The sequence below is a fragment of the Octopus bimaculoides genome, chromosome 1 (genome assembly GCF_046866305.1).
Source record: "Octopus bimaculoides isolate indiv1 chromosome 1, ASM4686630v1, whole genome shotgun sequence".
Taxonomy (NCBI): domain Eukaryota; kingdom Metazoa; phylum Mollusca; class Cephalopoda; order Octopoda; family Octopodidae; genus Octopus; species Octopus bimaculoides.
Window position 1 is genome coordinate 16,629,511 of NC_142928.1, and position 12,381 is coordinate 16,641,891.

General features: G+C 30.9%; 1 protein-coding gene across 3 annotated transcripts in view; it reads right to left on the reverse strand.

The window, feature by feature from the left end:
- LOC106876580 (glutamate receptor 4) overlaps positions 1-12,381 on the reverse strand; it is a 735,993-nt gene that overhangs the window by 302,330 nt on the left and 421,282 nt on the right. For all 3 annotated transcript variants that reach the window (XM_014925186.3, XM_089348773.1, XM_089348776.1), the window contains exons 15-16: positions 10,721-10,826; positions 2,368-2,508 (exon numbers count right to left, since the gene is read on the reverse strand). In XM_014925186.3, coding sequence (XP_014780672.1) covers positions 2,368-2,508; positions 10,721-10,826 — 247 coding nt within the window. The remainder of the gene's footprint in view (positions 1-2,367; positions 2,509-10,720; positions 10,827-12,381) is intronic.

Sequence of the window (12,381 nt, forward strand, 5' to 3'; positions counted from 1 at the left end):
ATACACACATAAATATATTTATAGATACATACAAATATATATTTATATACACATGTAAATACATATATACATATATATATATATGATATATATATGCATATATATATAATATATATATGCATTTATATATTATATATCATATACCATATATATATGTATGTGATCGCAATAAGGCAGGAAGTCATTAAACTAAAACATGTGGACCAAACTAAATATATATATTTTAGGTTGACCCTCAGATAATCAACCACAACGCAATACACTTATATCTGCAGCATATCTATATTTTGCTTTAGACAGTTCGTCACAAGTTACGTAGAAAATTTACCTAAGATCACACACCCTACTGAAAAAGACTTACCGATAATTTCGAACAAATTTGACGAATTAAAGAATAAAGAACTAAAGAATTAAATGAATTAAAGAGAAAATAATGAAAAAATACAAAGGAATTAATAATGAAAAATGTACAAAGTTTTCAGTAAAACAATTCTAATTAAGTATGTACGTGTATACATCTCAATATGTATGTATATATATCTATATTTATATGCAATTAAATTCACAAATAGGAGAAAAAATTCGCAATACAACGGTAGAGTGAAAATAAGCGCAGTAACAGGCTTCTCATTTTAGATCTAAAATAAGTAATTTTGTATAAAATTAAAATCATACAGGAATGTAAATGCAGCACACACATACATACATGCACACACACGCACTCACATACAAACAAACACACACATATACATCTATATACACACTCAATAATAGTCAATTAAATTCAAAAATGATACTCTACAAGATGTATTGAGTACTTCTTCACCAGTTCAAGATAATCAATGTACATTATATACATAAATATATATGCATATATACTTACATACATACATATGTATATATATATATATATATATATACATATGTATATATATATGTATGTACATATATATATATGTATGTATATATATATATGTATATATATATATATATATATATATATATATATATATATATATATATATATATATATATATATATATATATATATATATACACAAATACATATTTTAAATATATATCTATTTATAGTAACATATACACATATACGTCTTCAGGTCTGAAGCTGCTTGTTTACCTGAAGCTGAGGGAGTAAATGGATATATAAATAAGATAATATAATGCATACATTATTGTTTTAAAAATTAGTATATATATAGTTTTAACAAATTGAAATAATGGATAGAGATTATTTCCAAATAATAATCATCAAATTATCATGCTACCTTAATTATATGAACAAACATAACTACTTATATAAATGGCTATATATACATATGCGTCTGAGAGTGTTTGCATGTGTGTATGTGTTTATCTATGTGTGTAAAAACATAGCTAAACAGTGCAAAATATACAAAGATATATTATATAAGTAAATATACTTTATGGTATTATCATTTACTCTTATATACTCCACATCTATATATTTATATATATATATATATATATATATATATATATATATATATATATATAAATATACATACATACATATATATATACGGGCATATAATTATGTGTTACTTTCTGTGTGCATATGCATATTATATATCTATATATATATATATATATATATATATATATATATATATATATATATATATATATATATATATATATATATATATATATATATATATATATATATATATATATATATGTATATGTATGTATATATGTATACATTTATACATATGTGTATTTGCATGTATATATATAGTCATATAGAGTATATATAGATGTACATATATATTATATATATATGATATATATCATATAGATATATGCATATGTCTATACAAATATATAAAGATAAAATTTATATATATACATATATATATATATGCCTATATATACAGAGAGCACATATATCTATGCTAGGGCATATATATATATATACATATATATATATATATATATATATATATATATATATATATATATATATATATATATATATATATATATATATATATATATATATATACATATATATATATATATATATATATGTATATATATATATATATATATATATATATATATATATATATATATATATATATATATATATATATATATATATATATATATATATATATATATATATATATATATATATATATATATATATATATATATATATATATATATATATATATATATATATATATATATATATATATATATATATATATATATATATATATACATGTGTAATTAGGAAAATAACAGCATGTAATTTCTGGACTGCTCATAAAGATATCATTTCTCAAAGAGAATTACTGGAACTTGTCTCCGACTTGCCTTGTTTTTTCTTGACCTCATTTTTGAATGAAATAAGTATTCCAAGAGAGCAACGAGCATAGCGGCTACCAGGCCCGCTATGAGGATATGAAATATTCCGGACACATTACTCAATCGAAGTGCACTGGTCTTTGAAGATTCCTGCAATGAGAAGTTAAAAAGAATTAAAATGGCTTAACGTTAATATACGTTTTTATTTTATTATTCATAAATGTGGTGTATATGTTTGTTTATACGTATTTGCATTTCCTTTCGTCTATCTTATGTATCTATATCGCTAGTCTTGTATTGGTTTTAGTCATTAGACTGCAGCTATGCAGGTAAACTGCTTTGAAGGGATTTAATGGCACCAAACAACTCAAGTACTTATTATCTAAAGCCTGGTATTATTCTATTGTGCCTGACGGTGCAGCGTAGCACCTACATTGCTAGAAATGAGAGATAAAAACCCTTACAACCGCATCGAAACACACGTCTATGCACTGATAAGGGAGCTGACCCCCACACAGCGAACGAGATAACCATACTAATCTAGTTTCGCTTAAAATCAAAGCTCATCATGGTGACGGCTCCATCGCAGGCTAGTTTGTCTAAATCCCGGCTGTCTTTATATAGTATTTACCATATCAACCAGTCACAACTAATAGACAATTATGCATGTAAATATATATATATATATATATATATATATATATATATATATATATATATATATATATATATATATATATATATATATATATATATATATATATATATGTACGTATGTACATGCACATATTTACATACATGCGCACATACATACATACATACTTACAAACATACTCTTGTCGTGTCTTACCGACGACCTTCGTAGGTAGGAGTTATAATGAAGAACTACATTCGTAAATGTATGTGTGTGTGTATCTTTGTAATTGTGTCTCTGTGTGCGTACTGTATGTAAGTAGCAACAACTCACATACTTCTATATACATATTCGTTTGCAAAATCGTTAGAGATTTCCGGGTTACTTATATTTCGTGTTTTACCTGTGTCCATCCCATCAGATCAATACACTTGTGACGAAAACATTCTACAGTAGAGCAAAGTATTGTTAATTCTTCAAAAACATCAACAGTCAAAACTCCACCTTGATACTTTCTAGAAAAATAACTCCATTCACAATTGTTTATGTGACATTAAAACATGGTTAAAGTGTTGGTACCAAATTGTCTGGAAGTTGAATAAATAATTATGACTCACATCCTACTTGTAATACGAATAAAATCTTTTGACTTGTAGGTCAAAATATCAACTAATTATATATGTGTGTGTGTGTATGTGTATAATTTGATAAAGTATAATTACCATTATCAAAGACTAAAAATAATAACAATTATATACCTCTTCTTCAAAGTAGATATTTGTGCATAAAGAAACAGAGCAAATTAGTATGAAAAACAATTTTACACACATTTTAATACACAATGTTTTTCTTTCCCCCTTATATGTAATATAGTTCTGTTAATTTTAAAGACGATAAGTTTCAAGTGGTATTTACCATACAAGTATGCACACAAGAGATCACAACACATTCACCCTATTTGCAAAGTATGGAACAATTCTAAGGCTTATATATAAATAGATATGTGTGTGTTTATGAGTGTGTGTGAGTGTGTATGTGTGCGTGTATATATGTATATATGTATATATGCACCAGCATGACCGCAGCCACTTGGCTGAAACACATAAATAAATAAAAATATATATATGTGTATATATAAGTTATATATATATATATATATATATATATATATATATATATATATATATATATATATATATATATATATATATATATATATATATATATATATATATATATGTATATATTAGGTCAAAAATGAAATGTCTGATTTTTAACTTAAAGTTTATTTAATTTTATCTCAAAAAAAGCAATGCAGTTAATCAAAGTATGAATCTAAATTATCAACACGATTTTACCATTTTACCGGTAGCTTATTTATGCCGGCAGCAAAGAATTCTGGAGCGAAAGAGGTGATTATATCACGAAAGGCTGTTTTTGCATCTTCCGATTTGAAGTTTTTTCCTTGCAAAAAGTTGTCTAATTCCTTCAAAACGTGGTAGTCAGTTGGTGCAACGTCTGGTGAATATGGTGGATGACAGAGTACTTCCAAGTTCATTTCCTCTAACTTGAATAGCATTCTTTGTGCAGCATGTCGTCGAGCATTTTCTTGCAAGAGAATTTGCCTATCTCTATTGATCAATCTCGATTGTTTAATTGCAATTTCACACATCATTACATCCAACTGACGTATACATCCGACGTAATTGATTTAACAGGTCTCATGAAGCGGTAGTGGATGACACTAGGGTTAGACCACCAAACAAAACCATAGCATTTTTTGGTAAATATTCTTTCTTAGATTGTGTTTTGGCACTTCTTCTCTATCCAACCACTGTGCCGAACACTTGCTATTGTTCAAAAGAATCCATCATTATTCACTTTGGTCTCCAGTCTACCTCGGGGCAGATCTTCAAGCGTAAACTCAGACCCGTAATTTTCAAACCATTGACGTCCAGTGCGCTCATTCGCCACATCTTCACCAAACACCTGATTGATGTTTCGAACTGTTTGAGATGCATTAGTTCCACGACGGATTTCATATTCATAAACGCATAATTCATAAACGCAAACTACTTACCACACAGACATTCCTGCGTATATATAATATTCTTATATTATTTTATTCTTTTATTTGTTTCAGTCATTTGACTGCAGCCATACTGGAGCACCACCATTAGTCGAAGAATTCGACCCAGAATTTATTCTTTGTAAGCCTAGTATTTATTCTACCCGTCACTTTTGTCGAACCGCTAGCTAACGGGGACCTAAACATACCAACATCGGTTGTCAAGTGATGGTAGGATGGACACGCACACACTCACACACACACACATATTTATATATATACAACGAGCTTGCTTTCAGTTTTCGTCCACCTAATCCACTCACAAGTCTTTGTTCGCCCCGAGGCCACAGTAGAAGACACTTGCCCAAGGCGCCACGCAATGGGACTGAACCCGTAACCATGTGGTTGGTAAGCCAGCTACTTTCCACACAGCCACTCCTGTTTGTGTGCATGTACGTACAAAGAGAGATTGAGAGAGAGTGAGGAAGGGAGGTAAAAAGTGGGAGAGAGTGTTTGAATGTAAATTTGTATGTCAGTGAGAGGACAAATATATGCGTCATGTCATGCCCAATTAGCCATAAAAAATTCTGCCGTTACACTTTCTCGTCAAGTATTCAGTATATCAATTGAATAAAATATCTAAAATGTTTACTTATTCTGTAGAAATATACAAGTTTATTTTATTTGCCCTTTTTATTAATATTCGGGCTAAAGGAATATGGCACTGTAATTTGCTGATTATTTCCTCATATATTTTTTATGTATTATGTATATTTTCGAATTATTTCTTTCAGAAAATTTTAATTGCGTTTATTACACCGGAAACGTGAGGTGAATCGATAAGGAAAATTTAGTTTCTCCTATTTCTAAATATGCTAATATTTGCCAAAATTAATTCCTAATATGTATTGCCATCTTTGCTACAGTATGCAAGTTCCCATCATCTGCATCATAGCAGAATTAAATTCCTTTCAGTTACTGAATTCAAATTATCGTTTTAGCGAAATCATTTTATCTCTATAATACACGATGAAGTAAATTTATCAAAAAATTGTGCTTTATAAATAAAGATGTTTATGTATGCGTATATCTATATGAAAATGACGTATCTCTTTGCTCATATTTTATTACACACACACACAAAGTGATGCGCGTGTGTATGTATATACAGGTGTATAAGTATGTATAAGTATGTATATTTTATGTCTGCCTCTATAATTGCTGTATATTTTTAGTGAAATGCAAACACATTTTGCATACGTTTTCAGGAACATGTAATTTCTGGTAACCTCCAGAAAAAGGTTTTGAAACAATGCATCTCTTATGATATGAAATCATGTGTATTTTTTCCTCCAATATATTTCTGATGTCACCTTGGATGTATTATTGAAATCTGCGTCAGTACTAAACTACTACATGGTTTAACAAACACGGACGGAATGATAAAAGGATAAAATCAAAATTCGAAATCAGAATGAAATGATCCATAACTAAACAAGGCTGCTAGCACTCAGCCATCTACTGGCTTTCATTTTAGAACATGACGTTTCGGAATGTGTGTGTGTGTGTGTGTGTGTGTGTGTGTGTGTGTGTGAGAGAGAGAGAGAGAGAGAGAGAGAGAGAGAGAGAGAGAGAGAGAGAGAGAAAGAGAGTGTGTGTGTGTGCGCGTGTGTGTAAGTGTGTTGTATTTAACTACGATATACATACTGTTTACGATTTCTTTTCTTTCTTCCAAATTTTCTCTTTCTCCTTTCCGATGAAGAGCAATTATTTCTCGACAAATACGCTACAAATTGTGGTAAAGTCTCTAGAACTCTGAGAAATAGCATTAAAACTGGATAATCTTACCAACGTTGCTAATCTCACACGTGGTTACATGAACACTCGTTTCACAATGAATTGAAGATGAACTACAGTAAGAACTCTTCCTTTTTTGCATGCAAACACCCAATGCACATATGAACAAAAAGCACAATCAAGATAAATATTCCTTTGATCGGACCATTAGGAGTAGAAATAACAGGACATCGTTTTCAAGACCCCCAACAACTAAGGACAACCCAAAGAAGAGGAAAACAAGAACAAGTCATATTGTTTATAGTGACACACAACCCATGTCAGCAGAATATCTTCAACATTGCCAAAGCAAACCTATCAATTATTACTCAAAGTAATGAATTAAAAGATATAATCACGGATCGCGCTATGGTTCTTAGTAAAAGATAGCCTAAAAACCTGAAAGATATTATTAACAAGGGCAAAGTTTGACCTCAGGAACAAAGACCAATCATTCACTGTATCGAAATGCAATGATAGCCGATGTGGAACATGCCAATTCATACACAATGGTTAATATATGAACATTAAAACCGGAAAAATATTCACAAACGCAGTTATGGAGTGCAAAAGCAGAAATCTAATTTACAACATTAAATGCACGAATTGTAGAAAACTGTATGTGGGTCAGACTAGACATGCACTATCAGGAGGTTCGCGTGTGCCCCGACAGCAAATTAGAGACCCACATGTCCGTCAGATACCTTTGAGTAACCATCAAGCAACATGTGGTTGGAAAATATTTATATTTATATTTATATTCATTCCACAAACTACAGCGAAAAGAACTTTATTGATAAATTCCAACCCAAGCTAAATAGACAATAATAATAATAATTAGAGGCACTATTTCTACTGCTACGACCGCTATCACTAGCAACAACATTACTAAAGGTTCTCATGATGACGATAGCAGTAAAATACTAGCTAAGTCAAGAGAAAAGTCAGCAAAAACAATGTTATTTAGGGTTCAAAGTTCTATTACCACAGCTACTCCTACCGCCACCACCATCACCACCACCACCACCACCACTACCGCCACCACCACCACCACTAACGACAACAATAATAAAGGAGGTGATAATGGTGATGATGATAATTGAAATGTTTAAAACATTTCTAAAAATATCCAATATTCTAAAAATATTACTGCTTTGGGCAGGGTCAAATTACTGGTCTCTTGACAAGTTCAACAAACCGTGATGCCTGAACCAAACCCAACACCAATCAACTTAAATCATTTAGTGAAGCCACACGCTGATTGGTCAGAATACAGTTTGCAAAACTTAACATTCTGGAGCCTATACAAATGTATTTAAGGCACACATTTTAGACATCTCACTACACTTGTAAATTGTAAAACGTAACTGCCACCACTACTATATGTACCTGAAGATTGCATAGTTTAATACATGAAAGTACTAGTTCAATCAGAATGGACATTTAATATTCTATCATTTCATTATATTATATTATCTTATATTATATTAATATAAAATTATAAATAAAACGTGAAAATCAGACACAGTTGGAATTCCTTTCCTTGATATATATCTATATATATATGTGTGTGTGTGTGTTTGTATATGTACGTGTGTATTTGTGTGCGTGTATGTATATGCGTGTGTGTATATAGATATATACATCATTTTTTTTCTTTTAGTTGAAGCTTGTATCATTGTAACAAAATTTGAAATTTGATCGGTAATGTAGGCTTAAAAAACAAAGCGATTTATAGAACATAACTTTGTTATTTTTTCTGACATCTCTACTCATTCTTGTTTATGTATCTCTTTCATTGTTTGAAAAATATGTTTTCATATCGAGAATTCAGGAAAGAATAACAATATAACTTTGTTTTTATAATGACAATACTTTTGGTTTCCATATTTGTTCATATACATATGTACATATATATTCATACATACAAACACAGATACATGTATGCATACATACGTACATATATATACACACATTCACATACATGTATATATATATATATATATATATATATATATATATATATATATATATATATATATATATATATATATAGTTGAAATTTACAGAAAAACAAAAGACGAAGACAGGTGTATGAACAACAAGCAGGTATATTATTTTAACGCTCGGGAAGGTGAGAAAATCATTTACGTTTCGAGCCTACGCTCTTCAACAGAAAGAAATATAAGGATATGAACAGAGTGAGAATAAAACAAACTTGTGGATTTAGCGATCAATATCATATATTTTATATATAATACGTATGTTCATACATACATATATACATCAATACATACGTACTTACAAACATACATATATACATACATACATACATACATACATACATACATACATACATATATTCTTTAAGCGGCGACAATTGTGAGAACATTAGGTAAATTACTGGTAAATACAAAATTTCGTTCAAGAACTAAGAACAAGGAGATCACCAATTGAACGACTTCCATCCTTAGTCAGCTATCTCAGGATCAACATCGGAATTTAACAACTTGACACTTAACAAAAGATGTGATAAATGTTGGCCTCCTCCGGTAAAATCTCAACCAAAAAACAATTCTGTTACAGTCCCCTCAAAAAGCTTTGTAAATTTATTCCATTTTGTGATTTATTATTAAATTCTTAATGAAATATATCTGATAGGGCTATTATTAAACTATTGTGTCAAAGGCTATAACTAAAGACTGTGTCATAATGTTGTTTCAGTGTATTTATATGTGTGCGTATGTGTCTTAGGCACATCTCCACGACAGGCTTTTACTAAGCACAAAAGTTAAATTCAGCGGTGAAACTTAAATACTGCTCCATTCCGAATATTTGTACACCATCCACGGCTTAAGACGCTGCGCCTATTTTTATAGAAAAATTCGAGGAAGTGTTTGATAAGCTGAAATGGTGTGCTTAGTGAAATGTATATTTTAGAACACTTGCACTTCATCCGAAAGCAGTTGCAGGCGATTTTGTTGCTTTAATAAGCAAGCTAATAAATGTACAAAATGTTAAATCCTATTTTTACAAGAGTGACAATGGAAGTTGACTGGAATTTATAGCAAACAAAACGCTCTGTACTAAAGAGCAATAAATCAGTTTTTTAATGCTCCTAAGGAAGGAATCGAAACCACTACGTTGCAATAATGACTGAAACGACCTAACGTTTAGATCATTCATTGTTTCCTCCGCAAGCATTTTATATCACGCTGATCCGGTTCACTCAGCCGCTTCAATCCCAATATTTGTAGACCTTCCACGGTTCAAGACGCTCTGTATGCAACACACCTTATTTACAGATATTTGTAGATGAAATTGAGCATTTGAAAATTGAATATGTTGATAGCCGTACCCCATTGTAGTAGTAGTAGTAGTAGTAGTAGTAGTAGTAGTAGTAGTAGTAGTAGTAGCTGTTGTTGTTGCTGTTATTATTGATGCCACTCTTATTGTTTAGCGAAAGGTTTATTTAGACAAGCGAACATATGAACAAAGAAATGCCAGCTGTACCAATTTCGTCGTTTTTACTTTTTCCGTTCTTCAGAAAATGACATCCTAGGATCACATTATCCAGTAAGTTTTTTTCATTAAAGTAGAGTATAGTTTGAGACAGGTTTGGCTTCTACTTTGTCAGGTCTAATGACCGAATATAATCTCCCAATTTAGCCCATATCCTATGTATTACGCATGGCATGTTACTTGTGCCATTCTCTCAGCTTCACGCCAAAGCCTAAACGACATACTCATTTGCATAAACGGTATAACACAGAGCAAAATTACATTATATCATATATCAGTGACGAAAATAATATTAAACTTACTTTATCTGGCTGACCGCATTGTCCTTTGTCATACCACCATTTCTTTTCCAGTTTGTGTAGTTCTCCCTTTTCACGTAAAACGAGAACAGCTAGATTTATTGGCATCCTGAAAACATAGATGAAGTAAATTATAATAATATTATAGTCATGCGCTTTTACATAAGATACATTCACAGAATACGGCAATATCTGAAATGTGAACATAAACCGATCATAGTCTGCATCGGCATTAAGTGAGTTTATTTCTTTTCTTTCATTCTCTTACTTGTTTCAGCCACTTCAGTGCGGCCATGCTGGAGTACCGCCTTGAGTGGTTTTACGCGAACAAATCGACCCCAGGACATATTTCTAAAGCCTAGTATTTATTCTGTCGGCGTCTTTTGCCGAACCACTGAGTTATGGAGACTGAGACACACCAACACCGGTAGTCAAGCGGTGATGGGAGGACAAAGAGAGACACAAAGACACACACACACATACACATGCACATGCACACACCTACACCCAAGTATATATACACACATTTATATATATATATATATATATATATATATATATATATATACACACAACGATATTTTGTTTCGGTTTCCGTATACCAAATCAACACAGGGTTTTTGGTTGGCCCGAGGTTACAGAAGACATTTGGCCAAGGTGCCACACAGTGGGATTGAACCTGGAGCCTTGTGGTTGAGAAGCAAGCTTCTTTATTTCATTAAACTTGCCACATGGGCAGTACAAACAAGCAATGCTGGCTGGACAAACACATTAATGAGTTCCGGGAACAGCTGAAACGTTAACCCTCGGATAGTCTAGGAAACCGCGAAAAGCGTGGGTTGCAGAAATCCGTCATTTATACGACACAGAAACCAAGTTAAGCTCCATTCGTTTGAGTCATACTTCCTAAAATTTTTGCATTAACACATTCATCAAAGTATATATCGCTCAGACAGGAAGAATCCATATCTCTACTGATCACAGTACACTAAATTGATGCAGGCATTGATTTCGATGATTTGCTTTAGTTACTCCGCTTGAACTATATTACTTAAGATTCTGTATGTTCTGGTCTGGAAAGAAAGCGATGGGTGATGGATGGCTCATTCAGTTCCGGACTGGATGATTCCAGTGTCAATGACACTAATGTAATGAAGTTTATGTCCTCTCCATTATTCTAACATTATTTCCATACACTGCTTTATTGTCATTTTGTTGTTTTGTTTTGTTTTTTTTGTCAATTTTACACTCCAGCTCTGATAGTTTTACGAACACATGCCTCGTTATCTTAGAGAGTTGTTTTCGGTCATTGTGACGGTGTGACAACCAAGCAAAAATAGTATAGCTAGTAATGCTACTTACTCTATATCTTCAAGTATATTCTGTATTTAATGGTTCAAAGAAGTCTAAGGAAATGGAGTGTGTATCACACAAGATTTTCCAAGTGAATAATCAATAATCAAAGAAACATATATGCACACACACATACATATTTGATCTCTACATGTGTTTTATATATATATATATATATATATATATATATATATATATATATATATATATATATATGAGTGTGTGTATATATATGTATATATATATATATATATATATAAAACACATGTATACATGAGTATGTTTGTGCGTATAAGTATATACTAAGATGT